We start from the raw sequence: 21,255 nt of genomic DNA, 5'->3' as shown, positions 1-21,255 counted from the left end.
GCGCCTGGGTGGCTCAGTTGGTTAAGCAAGTGCCTTCAGCTCAGGTCATGGTCCCAGAGCCCTGGGGTCGAGTCCCATATCGGGCTCCCAGCTCCATGGGGAGTCTGCTTCTGCCTCTGACCTCCCCTCTCATGCTCTCTCTCACTCTCTCTCTCTCTCTCTCTCTCAAAATAAACAAATAAAAAATATTAAAAAAAAAAAAAAAGAAAAAAATAATTCACTTGAGAGAAGTGAGACTATGTATGTCCTGTCCAAGGAAATGGTTGTGTATAATTATGAAACTAAAATTAAATTATTGCTCCAACATGTTATTTAATATGCTTTGGTCTTGAAGTAAGTGATATAGGGGGTTCAGATTCCCTCTAAAAGCCTCTCAGCATTCCTACATTTCAGGGCCTGGAATACATCTTGATTTCTTTTCATCTTTTGTCAACTGTGGTGGAGGCAAATTTCTAGCTATTCTCAGTATACTGACATGTCTGTCTAGGAAAATAAAGATTTAGAGGTATAGAATGGTGGCTCTTAGAGACTTTGGCCCATTCTTCTTTTAAGAGTCCCAGAGAAAGTGACTTATCCAGCCTTTCATAGGAAGCTAGTTAGAACAGTGACGAAATTCCATCTTTGGTCTTCTGATTCCCCATGTAGTTTTCTTTTCCTGTTACAAACCTTGCTTCCTGTGGGAATTAGAATACAGCAATTTTAGAAAGATAACTCCATGTTTTTAGTGAGGATCATGAGCAAAATTAATCCATAAACAATTCTCCAATCTACTTTAATCATCATTTCAACCCTTGTTTAATATTTTTGCGTAGTATGAAATGGTTAAAATCAAATAGTTAAATGAACAGAATTCCTCATTCTGTGACACCTTTTCAGTTTGTGTGAAGTTAGTGGGTTTCTGGTTACCCTTTAGCAAACTTAATTTCAGTTCCTACTTTCATTTTAGAAGGTGATAAATTTTCATATAAATACATAGTTTATCTCTGGTTCTTTCTTTCCCTGCTATAGATAGATTTTGGGGGTTAAGTTTAACCTTACAATCTGAGTTCTTTTGTTTTATATTTTTTGGAAGATATTTTTGCATGTGGATCTGGGTTGAATACTTCTAAATATCTGAAGCCATCTGTTAATGAATTTGCTTTTTTTTTTTATGTACTTATTTTCCAGGTCAAGAGCAATCTGAATCCAAATGCAAAGGAGTTTGTTCCTGGGGTGAAGTACTAAAATATTTGAGTAGACGGGGCCCTCTTTTGGTGGATGTAGCACAATTTCCACACTGTGAAGGCAGTATTAGAAGACTTAATTGTAAAAGCTCTCTCTTGTCACTGTGTTACACTTATGCATTGCCAAAGTTTTGTTAGTCTTGCATGCTTAATAAAAGTGCTGAGACTGTTATTAAGTAATAAGCTGTCAAACATTTACTGAAAATAGGATTGGCCCCATGGCTTGATGTGAAGACAGCGAGGAAAGAAGCACCAGTCAAAGTGACAAAGCACCAAATTAAAATGACCTCTAAATCTTAGTGAATTGTCTTTTTTGAGGCTAAACTAGTCCCTTAGGGTTAGCGAATGCTTGTTGATGTCTAAACTTTTTAAAAATGAGTACATTTAAATTAAGTTCTAGTTGTTAGGTATATTTCTAAGTTCAGACTTCAGTTTGCATTTGTAACTATCAAAAAGGATCTCCTTTTTCTGAAGAAGGCCTTGTTAATTTGAAATAATTCTTTATAGACAAGTATGTCTTTGGTTACTGAGGTTATAAGGGTAGTAATCAGATGATAACTAGTCCTGGCTTCGATGGTTTTTTTCACCTAAGAAGTAGTTCTTCTAATGTTACATCTGAGGAAGTATGTAATTTGAGAACTGCATCTTCTTCTGAGGAGTCACTGTATCATAGCTGTGCCTATGTGAAGTGCAAACATTTGACCCATCATAATCCCCTGAACAAAGTAATGGTAACATAATTTGAGTGGTGCTTTTCCTTGCTTTGTTAACCATCACTACAATAGTCTACAGCACAACTTTTCTTTTAACAAAGCTAGAACAGTTTTGGCTTCTTAAACTTCATACTTGGGTAGGTTAAGCTGCCATACGTGTTCAGTGTGAATAGTGTTTAAGTTGAAAATATTGTAAAAAAATTATATTTTTTCAAAAATATTTAAAAAAATAAATAACAGTAGAACTGAGCTGATGCTTGTGTTTCTTGGTGCTGGAATGCAGACTCTCCTGTGGTGATTGATACTCACTTTAGTGTGGGCTCAGTACTTCAGGACAACCCTGCTGGCAAGATTTGCTGAGAGCAGGCTTTATTCGATTCCAGAGTGTCAGGTGTGTCCTTATGCGTGTATCTGTCCAAAATACAGTAGTAAAATAAAGCCTGCATCCCCTTCTGTAACCCACCTTGATTGCTTCGGGCTGCAGTCAGTGTCAGGGCAGTTGTAGATATCCATGTTAAGAAACTTTTTGACTGACCAGTATAATAGTAACCTTACTCTAGTATAATCACCTTTGGCTTCTGCCTGTCACAAGCCATGCTGGTCTGATTGGACTGGTTTGCTATTTTGATTACCTGGACCATCCCTGTTTTCCCCTCACAAGCTTATTTATAATGTTTGTGGCTAATCTTTATTTTGGGATAGGCTGTCAACCATTTAGCAGTTCTCTGGTTCTGCCATACAATTCTGCTTCATGGTCCTACTTAGTTGTTGATAATGCCCTCTGTGCTTTTCTTGAGTTTGTTGGGCTCAAAAATTAAAAAGGCCATGTAGTCTGTTCTGACTCACATTCTCCAGGGAAGGGTCGGGGGTGGTCCTTTGGTTTTCCAGGTGCCCTAGTGTTTTTTAGTAGCTCCCTTAAATAAACTAAACAGGTAGGTTTTTTGTTGTTGTTTTTAGTAATTTTGGGGTGCCTGTCTGGCCCAGTCAGTAGAGCATGAGATTGTTTTGTTTTTTTTTTTTTTTTTTTTTTTTTTTTGTTTTTTTTTTTTAATTTATTTGACAGATCACAAGTAGGCAGAGAGGCAGGCAGAGAGAGACAGGAGGAGGCAGGCTCCCTGCTGCGCAGAGAGCCCGATGCAGGACTCGATCCCAGGACCCTGAGATCATGACTTGAGCCGAAGGCAGAGGCCTTAACCACTGAGCCACCCAGGCGCCCCGAGCATGAGATTCTTGATCCCCATGGGCTCAAACTGACAGCCCTGAGATCAAAGAGTTACATGTTCTGACAGAGCCAACCTGGCACCCCAAAATAGGTAGATCTTTAAGAAACTCTGAAACAAAGTTTTTGGAGTCATGATTCAGCCAGTCCCCTCTGTCTTTAATAGTTAAGTACCGCAAGTGACACAGCCGGCTGCCAAATGTATAAGGCTTACAGATTCTCTCTCTCTAAGCTCAGGCGGGGGCAAATGAGTTAATTTCCACATAGTGCCAGATTGCCATAGTGTAGTGTAATTGGAGATTATAAACCTGAATTAGGCATTGTAACCTAATGGTTAAGAGCACAGACTAGCCAGACTTCTGGATGTGAATCCAGTGATCATGGACAAGTCACTTAACCATTCTATGCCTTAGTTTCCACCTGTTTAAAATGGTTGTATTAACAGGGGCACCTGGCTGGCTCAGTTGGAAGAGCACATGACTCTTGATCTCAGGGTTGTGAGTTTGAGCTCCATGCTGGGTGTGGCTATTAGTAAAAAAAAATAAAGAGGCACCTGGGTGGCTTGGTTGGTTAGGCATCTGTTTTTGGCTCAGGTCATGATCTTGGGGTCCTGGGATTGAGCCTCAAGTCAGGCTCCCTGCCCAGTGAGGAGTCTGTTTCTCTCTCTGCCCCTCCCTCTACTTGTACTCTCTCTCTCAAATAAAATCTTTTTTTTTTTAACTTTTTTTTTTTTTTAAGACTTTACCTATTTCTTTGACAGAGGTCACAAGTAGGCAGAGAAGCAGGCAGTGGCGGGGGGAGAGCAGGCTCCCCCACTGAGCAGAGAGCCCGATGTGGGGCTTGATCCCAGGACCCTGAGATTATGACCTGAGCCGAAAGCAGAGGGTTAACCAGAGGTTTAACCTGAACCACCCAGGCACCCCTAAAATCTTTTTTAAAAAATTATTGAAAAAATAAAATTTAAAAATAAAATGGCGGTAATAACAGTGTCTGTCTCAGGAGTCTGTAGTTATTTAAGCACTTACGAGAGTCCCTGGTACATAGAAAGTTCTGCTTAAGTGATTTTTTTTTTTTTTAAAGATTGTATTTATTTATTCGACAGACAGAGATCACAAGTAGGCAGAGAGGCAGGCAGAGAGAGAGAGAGGAGGAAGCAGGCTCCCCGCAGAGCAGAGAGCCCGATGTGGGGCTCGATTCCAGGACCCTGGGATCATGACCTGAGCCGAAGACAGAGGCCTTAACCCACTGAGCCACCCAGGCGCCCCAAGTGATTTTTTTTTTAAAGATTTATTTATTTATGTATTTGACAGATCACAAGTAGGCAGAGAGGCAGGCAGAGAGATGGGGGGAAGCAGGCTTCCCGCCGAGCAGAGAGCCCAAGAGATGTGGGGCTCGATCCCAGGATCCCAGGACCCTGGGATCACTACCTGAGCTGAAGGCAAAAGCTTTAACCTACTGAGCCACCCAGGCGCCCCAAGTGATTTTTTTTTTTAAAGATTTATTTATTTATGTATTTGACAGATCACAAGTAGGCAGAGAGGCAGGCAGAGAGATGGGGGGAAGCAGGCTTCCCGCCGAGCAGAGAGCCCAAGAGATGTGGGGCTCGATCCCAGGATCCCAGGACCCTGGGATCACTACCTGAGCTGAAGGCAAAAGCTTTAACCTACTGAGCCACCCAGGTGCCCCTAAGTGATTATTTTTACAAGAAAGCTATGTTGTAGGCTTAGCTCTCATTTTGTTGGAACTACTCTTTTTTTTTTTTTTTAAAGATTTTATTTTTTTATTTGACAGAGATCACAAGTAGGCAGAGAAGCAGGCAGAGAGAGAGGAGGAAGCAGGCTCCCTGCTGAGCAGAGAGCCCGGTGCGGAACTCAATTCCAGGACCCTGAGATCATGAACTGAGCCAAAGTCAGGGGCTTAACCCACTGAGCCACCCAGGTGCCCTGTTGGAACTTTTCTTGATTTTTTAGGGAAACTGCACATTAAAACTACTTAGCTGTTTAACTGGAGAGTCAGGCATCTGCATTACAGGTAGAGATGGAAAGTTTGAGAGCATCAGCTATTCCATTTTGAAGCACTTTGGACAGATCATCCCATCACGCCCATGTGGCATAGTTTTAGGGTAATTGAAGTCATCCTGTTACGATTTTAGGGATTTTTATGTTATCACTACTGAAACAAGGCAGCATATATGAGAGAAAGTTTCCTGTTTTGTGCAGTGTATTTCTCAACCTATTTCATGTCATAAAGTGTTATGGGCTTTTGGGTTCTGTTTTGTTTTTAGCATACTGGAGTACACAGATGGGGCTACCTGTGGCTAGAGTTTATGGCTCAAGGGCTGAAGTTGACTCATTTCCTGCATAGACACCCAGAAGGCTAAAGGGGTCAATACGTCAGCATACTTGTAACCTCTTAGTGACCCACACCAGTTGGAAAGTTCTACTCTCATTATGAAATGGTTAAGGAATTGCACTCAAAATCTGTATATTGACGTTTTACACAGTGTACCTTTCCCTTAAAGACAGTCAAATAGGTCACAAAAATAGAAGCTGAGTAGTTTTGTTTTTCTTTGGTTAAAGTATAAAAATATTGTGGTTTGTTTTTTTTTTTTAACCCTCCTACAAAAGACAGTCTTAACACACATCCTACCTTTACTAGGAGTAATTTTTTAGACTTTGGTGCATGCAGATCCAGTTTGTATATTTTCTGGAATGTCTTCTGAAACTGGAGGCTGGGTTTTCGACCTTGAAGAAAATCCTTTGAAGACTGGGCAGATAGGAATGTATTTCAGAAAGGCAATCCTTTTTACAATGTTCATCCCAATGGGGAAGTCATAGCTCTTGAGGCTGGTGGACATCTCACTGTTGGCATGGGCCCCAGCTTTCCACTGTATCAGACCTCGTTCTTCTAGGCTCCCTGAAATAGAACAGTGAGGTTGTCAGGGCCAGCAGCCCTCCACTATCTCCGTTCCATACCTCCATAACCTAGTCCTGAGACAGATTTCTGGAATCTATTGTCTTCATTCTCAAGTATTTTCTGGGACTGGAAGGTTACTGAATCCATGATTTCTCAGATCTTAACATGGTCAGAACTCTAGGAAACCCTAAAAGTAATACTGATTCTAATTAGTATCTATTGTGTATCTGTAGTGTGCCAGGCTCTGTGCTAAGTGCTTTAATTTCATCATCTCATTTCTTCAAAACATAACTGTGGGGGCACCTGGGTGGCTCAGTGGGTTAAGCCTCTGCCTTCGGCTCAGGTCATGATCTCAGGGTCCTGGGATTGAGCCCGCATCGGGCTCTCTGCTCAGCGGTGAGCCTGCTTCCCTCTCTCTCTGCCTGCCTCTCTGCCTACTTGTGATCTCTCTCTCTGTCAAATGAATAAAAAATAAATAAATAAATAAAAAACATAACTGTGGAAGGTATACAGGCACTATTATACATATTTTTATGAAGAAACAGGCAGAAAGGTTAATTGGCAACTTAACATCTCTAGTATGGGGATAGTATGTGCTAAGCTGATGAGGACCAATAGTGCCCAGTCTGCTTTGGGGTCAAGGAGGGCTATTGAGAAACACTATAATCAGTATTAATATTCAATATTAGGAATCCATATTTGGAAAATAAACTCATTTTTATAATACAAACCTCAGAGTCAAGCCAAGTAAAATCTTTGTTGGTAGTATGGATACACAAAAGATTATTTACATCTAGGGGAATGCTCCCTCAGGAGGTAGGGGAGGGGTGCCTGAGGTCTCAGGTTTTCACAAGAGGACTGGGGTGGAAGAAGAATGATGCAGTGTAAATCTAGAGGAAGGGGGGGTTCTACTAGCCCCACTAGCATTTGCTGAGCTAATTTGCCCTTCTAAGTTTGGGTTGTAGATGGGGAAAGAGCAAATGCAAAGCGGCCCATCAGCAAAATGCCATCACACAGAAGAAAATATGTGATTCCATAATTAAGGAATTCTGATTTGGCCAGACCTGGGTGTGAATTCAGGTTGCGTGACCTTAGGCAAGTGATTTGACCACTCAAGCTTCAGATTCATCAATGTACATTGAAGGACTACTGAGGATTTTGTAGCACAACATATAATGATCCCTGGAAGAGATGGTTGCTGATAGGCAGTTGGGTTGAAGGATGGGGATGTGAGGACCTCATGCAGTCTGAGGCTGTTAACATCTGGGTAGCTTAATCCAGCTATCCAGATCACAAAGAAGCCCCTCTGTATACAGCTGTCCACCTGAGGCCTTCCATCTCCCCATATTCCCTGGGCATTGAGGCTGCCACTTCTTTACCTCTGGTCCGCAGCCTGGCTTTCTCTGAATGGGGAGGGGCAGGTACCTCCCATTAGTCCTTGGGGTAGCTGCTACCAAGAGTTATCACATCATCTGATGCTAAAATCCCTAAAAGGGCCATGGCACCTAGGCCCTTCCTGCCCATGCTCCAACCCTGCAGCTGTGTTTAGGCTGGTAAGTGGTGAGGGATGGAGGACCATCATCCTGCTGCTCCCATCCCTCATCTCCCTGGACTGATGCAGTTTTTAACCTCTGCCTCCACAGAGCTTTCCCTGGTCTTCCAGTTCCCCTGAAACCCTCCAACAGAGGCAGTATGGTGCAGTGGCTGGGACACAAGCCATAGACTGCATCCAATGGACTTTGTTAGAATCTCAGATTTGCGACCTTTTAAATCTGCAAACATTGTGAACGTTGGTGAGTCACTTAACATCTGTGATTCTGTTTCCTTGCGAAATGGTGTTGATCGTTTCTGCCTAACAGGATGGTTTTTGAGAGTGAAGCGAGACATAGTTTCATGCCTGACCCATAGTAAATGTTTGGTAAATGTTAACTATGCTTGTTACTCATTAGAACATGGAAAATTCATTACTCAATACAATTGGTGGCATTTGGTTTTTATATTTTGCAGGACATCTAAACATTGGCCGGAGGGGTTCTCAGGGGCCCACACTAAGTATCCTTCCCCCACAATCCCTGTGAAAACCCTGATACCAAAGAGAATGTTAGGGGCTCTCCTAGTAGTCAAGCGTGATGGGTTGCTGGCATATTTGGAGTGGGTTTTAGCACCCAGATTGATGCTTCATTTATATCTGGCCTAATGGAAGAAAGCAAAGGCTCCCAAAGGCACCCTTCCCCTGGTGGCTATCAAGAAATGGAGAGGAAACAACTCACAGGGCTGGGGAATGACTCCCCTAGACCCACCCTCTTCAAGACCTGTAGAGCATTTCTGTGCCTCTGTCCAGCCAGTGGTCTCTTTAGCCCAAGTGGCCCTGCTTCTCTTTGCAGGGCCCTCATTGCCTGGGTCCTGGCCACACTTGTGGTTGTGGGGCCATCTGCTGGAGTGCAGATGAGCCCAGCCTAGTCTTGTGTGTCTCTCCCAGGGCTGACCCATACCTGGCACTGTGTTGTCCAGTATGAAAGCGAGGCACCCACCCACGAACATCTCTGTGGTCAGCAGCACAGTCAGAATCTGGTCCACTTCAGGAATGCCTGTGGAATAGGCCAAGGGCCAGTGGGCATCTTGGCTTCTGGAGACAGAGCTCAGGGACTTTGTTCCCAGTTGTGCAGCTTGTTGACTTCTTTGAGCAGGCATGGAGATGAAAGGGTACAAATCCCAACGTTCACACCTATAATCCCAAGTTTGTTGTCTTGGGACACATCATTTAACTTCTCTGAGCCTCACTTTCCTCCTCTGTCACGTGGACAGGACAGTAGTATCTGTCTTGAGGAACTGTTGTACATATTAAATGAGCACAGGTAAAGCTCCATGCCTGTCCATAGAAAGTGTCTCAGTAAAGGACAGCTGCTCATTCACTTCTCAGCTTCTGCTTCACATCCAGGGTTGGGCAGGATCTGTGGCTGTCGCAGAGTGCCTTTGAGGGAAAGACCCATGCCCAGAGCCCACTACACCTCCCCCACCCCCAGACATTCTGACTAGTGGGGGTACCTGTGTTGATGGTGCCAGGGTTGGACTCCAGGTAATTGGGCAGCGTGAGCCCGAAGAACATGGAAAATCCGAGCACGAACAGGTTGCGGGAGGAGTTCATGTCCACGAACTGCAAGTTGGATAGCCCCACAGCCGTAATCATGCCTGAGGGTGCAGGATAACTGCTGGAGCTGCCCCACAGGCAGGGTGGGCTCCTCCACCGCAGAGCGCCTCCCACCCCCACCCACTGGCTACACACCACTCACCAAAAAGGGTGCAGAACATACCCCCCAGTATGGGGTCAGGGAGTGAAGCAAAAAGGGCGGTGAACTTGCCACTTGTGCCCAGGACGAGCATGATCCCCGCACCGTACTGCACCACACGCCGGCTGCCTACCTGCATGGGAGCCGGGGCTAGGGTTAGGCCCTGGAGCGGACCTGGGAGGCTGAGCTTGCGGAGGGAAGGCAGGCAGGGCCTGTCACAAAAGCGCATGAAAGGGCCCCAGGCTCATTGTGGGGTTGGATGGCTCATAGGTTGGGTGGGGCTGCAGTACAGGAATGGTGGGGGGGGGCACTTTGTGCGGCTCTGGCATGTGGCACCTTGGTAATCCCCAGAACGCCAATGTTGGGGCTGGACGACGTGGACCCGTTGCCTGTGCCCAGCAGCCCTGCGATAATGCAGCAGATGCCTTCGGTGAAGATACCCCTATAAGGAAAGGGTGAGTTGGGGGCTTGGTCCAGCCTCTGCCCTGGCTTGTGTCCTCCCCTCGCCCTGGGCAGGCTGCATGCCTTCTTGGGGACAGTATAAGCTGCAACTGTCTGTCTGTAGTACTCCCCACTACAGGCCAGAAGTAGGTCGGGGAGCCAAGAGCCCACATCCAAGCACTAGTCCCAGTGCCCTAGCACTTACTCCCTTAGGTGACTCTGGGCTTCTGTTTCCTCGTCTGTAAAATGCGGATAATAAGGGTACCTGTCTCAGAATAGTTAGTAGACTGCATAGGAAAATGCACATGGAGGGCCAGGCACGTTGAAGATTGTCAAATAGTTTCCCTTAGGCTTCATTACCTCAGCGACTCAAAGCACTCAGACTGAATGATGAGAGCATCCCCATTTCATAAGTATGGAGAACAAGGTCTTGAAAGTATTAGTACTTGACCAAGTTCACACTTTTGGGTCTCCACCATGTCCCTGCATTTGCTTCCCGAGTGGCCCCTCGCATCTGAGAGGATCAGATGCGGGAGAGGGCAGGTGGCCATACCTGTTGATGGCATGTACAGGAGGGGGTGGGGCACCCGCCAGGCGGGCACAAGCATAGTAATCTCCGATGGACTCGATGATGCCTGCCAGTGTGGCACTGAACATTCCCAGGACAGCAGCCACAGTCACTGTGGGCAGGCCCCACTGACCTGGATCAGGAGGAGATAGGAGAGGGGGGATGCAGTGCCGCTGGGTGGGCCAGGGAAGGGACTGGGCAGTATGTGGGGGGATGAGGGGGGTGAAGGGACCTCGAGCTGGGGTGGGGGCTAGACAGTCCTGAGAGCTCATTTGGGATCCCTCAGAGTTGTGAAGCTGGAGTGAGGCTTTGAGGAAAACACTCTGGCACACTAGAAATGTGCACCTAATGCTCATTATGTCGTCAACTGGATTGGTGTCATCAGGGGCCCCTTAGATGGTCTCAGCTGGAGGCAGAGGGGGCCAGGTGGGGTGGCTCACAGGGGTAGGGAATGCGGATCCAGGGTGCAATAGCCATGATGTCCCCTCGTGCATCTGTCCGCGCCTGGAAGCCATAAGCTGTGGGGTCTGAGGGCAGCACGTTTGTCAGGGTCAGGATGTAGCAGAGCAGCCACATGGTCATGATGGCCAGCACAATCTGAAGTGGGGTGGGGTGAGGAGAGCACTGAGGGTCTGGGAGGTCTTGGTCCAGGGGTAACCAGCCCCTACCTCAACCCTAGCCTCCGCCCCTGCCCTAGCTCAGGCCTGGGCCCCCATCCCTGCTCTGGCCCCTGACTGGGACCTCGTCTGTGCTCTGGCTCTAGCTCCTTTGCTGTCCTGGACCTGCCCCCCAACCTTTGCCCTGGACACAAGTCCAGCCCCTGCCCTAGTCCCAGCCCCAAGCCGCCTGTCATCTCCTCACTCACTGGAAACATCTTGAAGATCTGGATGCGGAAGAGAGTCAGGCCCTTGCCCCAGCGGTAGATAGGCAGCAGGAAGGTGAGGTTACGCAGGTACTGGGAGAAGAGGATGATCAGGAGAATGGAACTGGGGGCAGAAGCACAAAGGAAAGATGGCTGGTAGGCTGGGCTAGGGACAGGACGTGAAGGGGGTGAAAGGGCTAAGGCTGGACAAGGATCAGGCCTGGTGTCTGCTCACCAAGCTGAGATGCCCCAGTGGGAACCAGCTCGGTCACCAGCAGCTTGGAAGACAGACAGGCCAATGAGGGAGACAGTGGGGGTGACCGTGAGAGGTCCTATGTAGCTGAGCAGGGCCCCAGGCAGCCCCATCAGCCCGATCACCACCTCCACCGTGCTGGACACTATGATTGCACCCTGGACCTAGAAAAGCAAAGACCAGCTATAACATAGAGGCTATCTCCTCTACATTAAAAAAAAAAAAAAAAAAAAAAAAAAAAGCTCCTGGACCACCACCTTGAATCCTCCAAATCAGCAGTGGCTCCTCTCCCATCTAGCCCCCTCCTCAGGTCCAGGTCTCTTCTACCCCAGGTGCAAACCCACCTCTCGTATCCGTGGGTGCCAAATATGAGAGGTGTTCAGGGGAAGACTCCAGTTACCGTAGATATCCTCTGGGAGCAGAGACAGGAACACACACATGGCCAGGGAACAGAGAGAGAAAGAGAAGATGCTGCCATGAATGCACCTCAGTGATCCTGAGCCTCTCCTTTCCAACATAGCCCCCAGAAGTGTGCCCACCTTCTGGGGGGCATTTCCATCTCTCCAGGGCCAGGATGGCTTTGGCTGGGACCAGAAATGCAAAGGCGCTGGCCTGGAACAACGGCAGCCTGGACAGAGAGGCACAGAGCGGCAGGGATGGGGTCAGGGGTGGGCAAGGACACAGAGACAGGAGAGATGGGGAAAGAGCGGCACCAAGAGAAGGAGACAGAATCATACCCAGAAGCAGACACAGATGGACAAGGGACAGGGCAGACCTGAGAGAAGTCACTGCAGCCCCAGGCAGGACTATTAATTCTGGGGGCCCAAGGAAGAAAACAAATGGAGTCCCTGGTCCACAAGCTTCCCCCTTTCCTTCTCAGCTCCTGCACTGTGAGGAGCCACGTGCAAGGAAGTAGACAGCTCAGCTCTTGCTCCCAAGGTCCACTCACAACCTTCCTCCATCCTCCCACCACACAACCATCTTTTGGCCACCCAGACCTTGAGCTGTGAGCTCGGGGACAGGGGGCCCCCAGGAGGATGGGCTGTTGAAAAGGCCCACAAAGAACCTAAAAGCTGGGAGTGGGTGGTCCTCATTACCAAAGTAGGGCTTAACAGGGAGAGCCCAGCTAAGGGTACATTCCTTTAAACCCACCAACTCTTTGCCTTTGGGGGGCTTAGGGCCCCAAGGTAGGATCCCAGCTGCCTCGCTCTAAGGCTGGCTTGGGAGTAGGAGGAGCAGGTGGGGGCACTTAGCACCTTTCTCGCCCCCCACCCTGCCCCCAAAGGAGCCCTCAAGAGAAACCACCTGCTCCTGCTGTGTGTGTTTTCACAGTGGGGTGCGGGGCAGGGGCGGGGCAGCTTACCGGATTCCCAGTGTGGTCTGGATGAGGGTGGTGATGCCCACGCAGGTGAAGATTGTCCCGATGAGCTGGCTGACCATGTGCTGGTCCCGGCCCACACACAGTGCCTCAGCCAGGAGGAAGGGCACAGCAATGGTGCCACTGAAGCATGTCAAGTAATGCTAGGTGCAGGGAGAGTGCGTGAGGCAGCTCCCTGGGAACCAGGGAGACCACAGCTATCCTCACACCTGCCTCAGGGGGCCTGAACCCACACTGCCCCTGGCAAGGTGCTCACCCGGGTCTAAGACTCATATAAGGATTCCCAGAGAGCTACCGTTCACCTCTCTCTTTGGGGTACTAATTCACCCCCAAATATTCCTGTGGCTTCTGTGGAATGGGTCCTCTCCCCTGGTGACTGACATTCTGCCTGGCAGGTGACACATATTCCCAGGGAAGATCTCTCAGGCCCCATCAGAAACCCCCTCCCCATGCCAGCTTGGGACAGTCACAGCTGTTGAAACTGTTAAGTTTCTCTTTCTGTTACCCAAGATAAACTTGGCCAGGAAGCGGGCTAGGATCCTGGGGAGCATGCAGAATTGGGGTGGGGAGGCCCTGTGGGGAAACCCACCTGGAAGCCCAGCAGAATACACAGGTACCAGGGTGGCACATCCTCGATCTTGTACAACATGTCAAACTTGGGCTCTCTGGGCAGGGACTCTGTGGGATCCCTCTCGGAGTTCCCTGCAGAGCCCAGGGACTCATGCTAGGGCAGCAGAGAGAAGTAACTCAGGGTGGAGTGACAGGGACCAGCCAGGTTCATGCTGCCCCAAAATCAATCAGATGGCCTGAGTGGCCTGTCAGATGCTCAGTAAGGCGTTCGAGCCCCACCCTCCCTCACGGTTCATCCACCCAGCTGTCTCTCAGCCTGACTACCCCTAACTCCCTCCTCACATTCCTTTGTGCAGGGATAAGTCCTCTGTGCTGGCTCCTGGAGGCCTTGGGACCAGAGCATTCCAGCCAAGGGAATGGGCCCCTAAGTCAGCAGGCCTCAACAGCCAACAGGAGAGGGGGCAAGAGGGCTGAAGTCCGTTAACAGGTCCCACCCTTGCCACTGGAAGGTCTTTGGGGTTGCCCTGGGTGTGGGGTGGGTGGTCCTTGCTGGCCCTCAAGTTGGAGTCAGCCCATCTCAAAGCTGATGACTCCTGCACCTTCACTGCCCCCCCCCCCCCATCCCCCAACTACTACTTTCAGCTTGGGATAGTCACTCTCAATCAAGTTCATCAGAACTTGTGTCTCTGCCTTCCCAGGGGGAAGGTACGAGCAGGCCCTCTAGCCCCCACCCAACCCTGCCCCCACCCAGCTCCCACCCGTTCCCCAGCACCTGTGTCCGGCCCTCCAGGTTCTCCTGGGCCCTCATCTTTGGGGCACAGCTGTGAGCACTTCCTGAGGAAAAGAGGGGATGGCTTTACAAAGGCCAAGGAGGACTTTAGTCCACACATCAGACATTGTTCGAAGTAAATCTGTAACCAGATTCCCAGCTCTGATTGCGAAAGGCAGACCTGAGCAGAGATAAAGTATTAACTCCAGCCCTAGTGGTAAAGGCCACCCAAGCCTCGGTCACATTTCTCTCCTGAGCATGCGCCCTTCCCTGCCAGCACCTGAGCCTGGGCATGGGACCTGTTGTTTCCAAGAGAGGGTCAGGGTACAGATGAGGAGCGGACGGTTCACCAAGCCCCAGGTGACAGGGAAGAGAATGGTAGTAACCTTAATAAGTCACACTCTGAATGAGACTCTTCCCCACTTTTAATAACAAGTTAATGATTATCATCATCAAAATCACGTTTCTTAATGAGGAATGACTGCCTGCCAAATGTATTCCCGGGTTGAACTCCAGGCACTGGGCGACGTTAAGCTCTTTTACTGCTGAGGAAACAGATCTCGGGAGATGTGATCTGACCGAGGTCACATAAGTAGCAAGATTTTAGAACATCATTCCTAAAACTCAGGTTAACCTGAACTCCTGAGTTCATGCTATAAATCAGCCATTGGATTCAGAAAAGGGCTGCCTTTCCCATATGGCCACAAACCCCTCAGTGTCACAGAGGCACAAAACAGATGCGCCACTGGAGGAGAAGCTGCCCAGGCTGGCCCAGCCTTGTCTGTTCCCTGTGTCAGGATGACTCCCTCCCCACCCTCCCAAGTCAGGACTGGCTGCCTAACGTACAGGACCCGGTGCAAAACGAAAATTTGGGGCCCCCATTCCAAAAGTATTACGAATTTTTTTTTTTTTTTAGTATTATGAATTTTGATACAGCAGAGTATTAAACCAAATCAAACCAAACCTTTCTAAGCACTGGGCCCCATGTGAGTGCCTGTCCCACGGCCGCTGAAGCCTGCCCTGGACTCAGCCTGTCTTGTCCTCCTGGAAGGCCCACTGGCCTGGCCATGGGGGCCAGAGCTGGCTGAAGGGACTTGGGGAGGGTCTGAGGAGCTGGAGCTCCTCAGTTGGTGAGGATTGGGCCTAAGGTTCCTGGTTCTGCTCCCCACTGTGCTGCCCCAGGTCCAGCCCCCCAGGGCCCACCTACTTCTGGGTTGTTGGGCCCACGGCCAGGCCCTGCTCCACAGGCCCTCAGGCAGCCGGGCTCTCCAGCTGGGCAGCAGCTTCATGCTACAGCTGTGGATCTGTCCGCCTGTCCAGCCTCCAACTCTTCCCCTAGCTCCTGCTGCCTATCGTCTGCTTAGCTCCTGCTCTGCTTCCTTGGCTCCTGCTCCCAGGTGTCCCAAAGTTGTCTGACCAGTTCGAAGCTTTGAAACTGCTCCTTAGCATTTCCTCTCCACCTCTCTCCACCCCAGTACTCCCCAGGGGCCTGTGGAGGCAGAGCCCCACCCCTTACACTTAAGTGCACAGTCCCATGGACATTCAATTCAACCTAAGCCCCATACCATCCACATAGAGACGAGGCAGCTACACTGCACATGGTTTCAGATACACAAACAAATGGACCACAGCACCCAGACTGACCTACAGTTGTGTCTAAATCCCTCCATATAACACAGAGCCACACAGATCCGTGTCACAGGCTCCCATCTCCACACCCGATACGACTGACAGCTCAGCAGGCTCCATGGGCCCTGGCTCTCTTCCTGATGAAAAGGGGTTCTCTCCTGGGGTGAAGGTCAGGGAGGAGGGGCCTCCGGCAGAGAGGGAGCAGGTAATGGAATGAAGGAGGCCAGGCTGCCGTACAGCTCACAGACATTGGAGGGGTTAGGGCCTGCCTGGAGCACTCCTATTTCTCTAGCAATGATCTGCCTCTACCCCAGAATCTGAATCCCCTAGCTCAGGCTAGGACTTGGCCTGAGCGCCTCTTATCTTTTTTCTTTGAGAGAGAGAGAGCTCACACACTCGCAAGTTTTGGGGGAGGCAGAGGGAGAGGGACGGGGAGAGAATCTTAAGCAGACTCCACCCTCAGCGCCGAGTCTGTCTTGGGGCTCAATCTCACAACCCCGAGATCATGACCTGAGCCTAGATCAAGAGTCGGATGCTTAACTGACGGAGCCACCCAGGCGCCCCCGCTTTCATTTTCTAAGCCTCAGTTTCAGTGTCTGTCAGCTGAGGATTAGAGTGTCTGCTCTGTCCACCTGCCAGGGCTTCAGCAGATCAGGGAGATAATAAGGAAGCGAGAAGTTACAGCATGGCCTGCCCACAGCTTCCCATTCTCAGGCAGGGCCTAGGTGGGGCGCTTTCCTCCATTGCTAAGGAAAGGTCCCAGGTCAAAAGAATTTCTGGGGAGAGCAGGACTGAGAGCCAAGATACTGAATCCAGCTCCTTTCAGGAACCCTGCCATGCCCAGTCCCAGGCAGACACCTAGGGCCTAACCCTGCCAGCTGGGGTCAGAGGTAGAATCCAGGAATTGAGCGGCTACTGGGAATAGACCCAGTTAGACTAGTGTTCAGGGAGGGGCCCAGAGAGCATGTAGTGGCTGAGTAGGCATGTCTATAAGGTAGCCTTGGTTTTTCTTTTCTTTCTTGATGGATTTGGAATTTCACCATTCATGTAATTAGTCCTATATGCCTTTGACAGCTCACTACCATTTCCAGCCATGACACATCTCACCTACCTCTAGATTGTGGGGAAGTGTTTTTGGCCCTCTCTAGGTACAACATCAGCAGAAAAGCCAATGTCTGTCTTCCCAGCTCCACAAGCACCTTTTTTTTTTTTTAGGATTTTGTTTATTTATTCGACAGACAGAGATCACAAGTAGGCAGAGAGGCAGGCAGAGAGAGAGGAAGGGAAGCAGGCTCTCTGCTGAGCAGAGAGCCCAATGCAGGACTCGATCCCAGGACCCTGGGATGATGACCTGAGCCGAAGGCAGAGGCTTCAACCTGCTGAGCCACCCAGGCACTCCCCCCAACAAGCACCTGATGCAGAGAGAAGAAATCAAGGCATCAAGGTCACTGGGTTTTATTCGAGTCCAGAGGGTAAGGCCTTCCCCCCACCCCACCCCCGACACACACACATGGCCCCCGTGTCCTGAAGCTGGAGGAGGGAGGGGCCATGGCAGCACAGAAAAGCATGGCCTTCCTGCCCTCCAGGGCAGCCTGCTGAAAAGAGTGGAGCAGATCTAGAGGATGCCCCAGCTGTCTTCAGGGGCTGACCAGGAAGGGTAAGGAGTCAGACTAGAGCTCTGTCCTTGTAATAGTCGCCTCTTCCGAGCAGGCCCCTTCGGGTCCTCCACACAGCAATGTCTCCAGAGCTGAGGGGCCTTGTTGGTGGGCTTCATAGATCTGGTCTTCTCCAAACTCCCCCAGGTAGTGCAAACATGTCGTGGAGAGCCTAGGGGAGCCCGACAGAAGCTTCAGACCCTGCCTGCCCCTCAGGGGGGTGATCAAGGCTCCAAGGTCTCCATCCCACCCCCACACTCCTATCATCACCTGGTGGGCCAGGGGCCCCCTGTGATCATCACACTGATGGTTGGCTCTGGCCCCTTGCTGAGTCCTGGGCCTGTGAGACGTTTCACCTGGTTCACTTCTCGGATCCCATAGCTGGAAGCAGCAGGAAGGAGAGGGATACAGTATTAGTGGGAGCCCTGCCCGCAAGGGATACAACTCCACATGAAACTGGGCACATGGGGCATTTGCTGAATTCAGAGCCCAGATTCTGATCCTCCCTGAGGGAAAACTGAGAACCAGAGAGAGTCCCTGGCGCAAGGTCCCACAGCAACATTGTCCCCTGGCCACGTAGCATTCTACTTGCACTCAGCTCCAGAACTCAGACTTCATCCCAGCCAGCTCCCTACCCTGGACTTTATAAAGCCTTAGTGGAGTGTGTGTCTGGTGTGAGTGGGAGAGTGGGAACATCTACCCATCAGCTCTACCCCTAGAGGAGGGTGGTAGGGGCCAGATTCTTGACTCACCCCTGCCAGGTCTGGGTGCAGCTCTGGTCCAGGACATCTGTGTATACAGACTCACTCAGCTCCCGCCGCTGCCCCCCTGAGTCTGGGGTATGAAGCTTGGCCTCTGCCTTTGCCAAATATTGCCACATCTAGAACAAGGAGAGGCTGAGAGCAAAGGCTCCAGGACTGCTCAATGGCAGGGGAGGGTCAGACAGGAGCCTGTGTCTCCAGGAGAGAGTGAGGTGGCAGGGAGAGTTTCCCCCAGGTTCTGAAAGTTGGGACTGGGTCTGCTAAAGTAGGATCCACTTCCCTGAGATGGGCTGGGTGGGTAGGAAACACTGCGGTGGGAAGTTAGGCCTAAGCACTGGGGCTCCTTCCCCAGGGCATACCTGCCCATCAGCCATGCTATTTTAAACCGTAAGAACAAGGAAAGGAAAAAAAAAAACAAAACAGAAAACCAGAGTCTTCAATGTCACGTGTACTCATAGCCTTCCCTCCCCCAACAGAGGTAGTCAGGCATGCTTGATGGGTTTCTTTGTGAACTCAAGGCACACTCATGCATGTATTCATGCGCTCAACCCATGTGCACACGTGTACATACACACCCGTGCTCTCCTCCAGGGAAGGGGTCCAGACCCAAGGATAAGCCCGGAGAGGGAGGAGTTAGAGAGGACAAGCAAGCGACTCCTGGGGTCTCAAGATACTGTGGGATGTCCCATATTATTTGCTCTCTGTTGGGCTGAGAGATGGGTAAACTGAGGCATGGAGGTTTGGGTGACGTGCAGTTGGCAATGTCATGGAAAGCTAAGTCCAACTCAGGGCCCGGGGTAGGGGTTTGGAAATCAAAGGCCAGTGGTAGGATCAGAGGTAGATGGAGGGGCCTGGCTTCAGGAGGGACCTGGACAGGGTCCAGGGAACTGCAGGGGGTAGGTACTTACCTGGTAGACCACTGCCCTGCAGGCATCACAGCGCAGGTGAGCAGGCATGTGAGCTGAGTACTTCTCCTCATCGTCTAGCTGTGGGGCCGTGGCTGTGAGTGGGTCCCTGTCCCCAAAGCCCCCTGGGATGGCCCAGGCTCCCAGCAGCAGTATCAGCGGCAGAGACAGCATCATGGTCAGCGGAGCTGGCTCAATAAGCCTGGGCTACGGTTGGGGCGCAGGTGTGTGTGTGCCTGTGTGCAGTGGGGGCCACCCCGGAAAGCCTAACCCAGACCAATGAGGAACCAACACCTCACCCTTCCCACCTCTTCCTTCCCCCAGGGCCCTAGAGATGCCACGTGTACACCTCCTCTACTGGGATCCCCGCTGCCACCAACTCAGCCCCATTTTCCGGTGACATAAGGAGGGCGGCTGGGCCTGGGCCAGGACACATGGGGGGGGTGACCCCTCCCATGTCCTGGGATCTGGCCACTCGGTGGGCGCTGTACTGAGTACCGAGGGGAGAGGTGGTGTGTTAGTGTCAATTTTATGAGCACATGGAGGCTCAGAGAGAAGTGATGAATCCAAGACCATACAGCTTAGAAGGGCCATACTGAAGTTAGAACCTGAGCCTGACTGACCCCAAAGCCCACTGGCCACCCAGCCACCAGGGAGAATGAGGTCTCAGGCGTGGTTGCCAGCCTAGGTCTCTCTCCTGGGAGGCAAGTTTGCAGACTCAAGGATGCCATGATGCATGAAAGACATACAGGGCCCCTTTCCTGGGCAACTAGGGCTCCCTCCACCCAGGCCATACCCAGGCATGGAAGAGCGTCACAGGGGGTGTCAGAGGTCGCAGCAGGAAGTCAGAAATCAGACAACTTACACCAGCTGTTCCAAGGATCATGGCTCATTGGGTCAGTGATTTATTGCACACGGGATGAGGGGAGGGGAGCAGGAGGGACGCCGGGCCCTCCGGGCCATCAGAACCAACATCTCTGGCCATGAGAAGTTGTTCAGGTTTATTCTGATTCACAGCTTCCCAGTCAGCTTCCAGCCCCAGGCAGGGAGGCAGAACTTCCTGGGACCAAGACCGCCCAGAGGCCTAGAATTTAGGTAAGGCATCAATCTCCATCCCTAACAACTGCTTCTAATAGGAACTGTTCTTCCCCAAACTCATCACATCACATATCAGTTCAACAAGGCCCCACCACTTCAAGCTCAGAACTACACACAGACCCCCCCCCCCCCCCCGCAGAGCACCCCCTACCCCATGCATCTCTCTCAGCACTCCTCAGAGGCTCTAGCAATCTCAATGCAATTAGAACATAGGCTCTGGGTTCTGTTCCTTCCTTGCTGTGACCAGCCTCCCAAGCCAGGCCTTCTCTGGGCACAGTTGCCACATCTGTTACCAAGGGAGTAGAACCAGCTGAGGGCTCCAAGTCTCTCTGCCCTGCTCCCCACCCCCATGGCATCCTTTCTGCTGCCCTAGCCCTAACCCACCCTCCACTACACGCAGAGGGGTTGAGAGGCTTAACCATCCTTCCTGCTTGTAAGTCCTTCCTGATGATTCACTTCATCTGTCCCCCACCCTGGGTGGGAATGGCTTAAACCTCCACTCTTGGCCCCAGGATGCGCCCGCTCAGCTCTGAGGGCTTAGAGAGGCCAAGTCAGATGCTGAGGTTGAGGGGAGGATTAGAAGTGGGGCTCCCAGCTGGAGACTACCACTGCCTCCCCACTCAAGCCCCGTCCCCAGGCTGACCCTCTACAGCCCCTTCCATATGACATCCCTGCTCCATCTCCACTTGCTGTCCCCGAAGCTCACTTTCTCAGATCCAGCCTGGCCTGGGGGCTGTACTGGCCACTTTCCCACACAGCCTCCCAGGCCAAGGCTCAGAGCCTCTTTCAAACAGTAACAGAGTTGCTAGTCACAGTCCTCCCTCCATCCCACCAGCGCTCACCAGCCTGTTCCTCCTCAGCTGGGTCCACCTTCAGGGAGGGACAGACAGCTCACCACCTCCGTGGGCAGCCCCATCCTCTGCTGAGCCTCTTTCTTGTTGCCCTCAGTGAACTCCCAACACGCCCTCAAGTCAGCTCCTAGGAACAACTCCTAAGATGCCTCACTTT

The 21,255-nt window shown here is 50.6% G+C and overlaps 3 protein-coding genes across 4 annotated transcripts in view; 1 reads left to right on the top strand and 2 right to left on the bottom strand.

Annotated features, from left to right (window-relative positions):
• LOC111141142 (poly(A) binding protein interacting protein 2) overlaps positions 1–2,183 on the top strand; it is a 28,978-nt gene extending 26,795 nt beyond the window's left edge. For both annotated transcript variants that reach the window (XM_022493491.1, XM_022493493.1), the window contains exon 4: positions 1,168–2,183. In XM_022493491.1, coding sequence (XP_022349199.1) covers positions 1,168–1,224 — 57 coding nt within the window. In that variant the 3' untranslated portion in view covers positions 1,225–2,183. The remainder of the gene's footprint in view (positions 1–1,167) is intronic.
• A 3,528-nt stretch (positions 2,184–5,711) lies between these two features.
• On the bottom strand, positions 5,712–14,362 carry LOC111140950 (solute carrier family 23 member 1). The gene is made up of 14 exons (XM_022493223.1): positions 14,203–14,362; positions 13,450–13,584; positions 12,846–13,003; positions 12,022–12,110; positions 11,827–11,894; positions 11,465–11,646; positions 11,233–11,353; positions 10,808–10,964; positions 10,353–10,500; positions 9,695–9,800; positions 9,362–9,491; positions 9,117–9,260; positions 8,564–8,659; positions 5,712–6,071 (listed from the first exon to the last, which is right to left on the bottom strand). The coding sequence occupies exons 1-14, from the start codon at positions 14,236–14,238 to the stop codon at positions 5,824–5,826; spliced, it is 1,818 nt and encodes a 605-aa protein (XP_022348931.1). The 5' UTR covers positions 14,239–14,362; the 3' UTR covers positions 5,712–5,823.
• Positions 14,363–17,267: 2,905 nt separating this feature from the next.
• Positions 17,268–19,395, bottom strand: LOC111141112 (marginal zone B and B1 cell specific protein). Its single transcript, XM_022493451.1, has 4 exons — positions 19,153–19,395; positions 18,236–18,363; positions 17,754–17,864; positions 17,268–17,655 (listed from the first exon to the last, which is right to left on the bottom strand). Exons 1-4 carry the CDS (start codon positions 19,324–19,326, stop codon positions 17,499–17,501), a joined length of 570 nt encoding a protein of 189 aa, XP_022349159.1. The 5' UTR covers positions 19,327–19,395; the 3' UTR covers positions 17,268–17,498.
• Between the last annotated feature and the right edge of the window lie 1,860 nt (positions 19,396–21,255).

This window comes from Enhydra lutris, unplaced genomic scaffold (genome assembly GCF_002288905.1).
Source record: "Enhydra lutris kenyoni isolate GAN:26980312 unplaced genomic scaffold, ASM228890v2 scaffoldscaffold5, whole genome shotgun sequence".
Lineage (NCBI taxonomy): Eukaryota > Metazoa > Chordata > Mammalia > Carnivora > Mustelidae > Enhydra > Enhydra lutris.
Note: the sequence above shows the minus strand (reverse complement) of the source record. Positions and strands in the feature narration are given on the sequence as shown.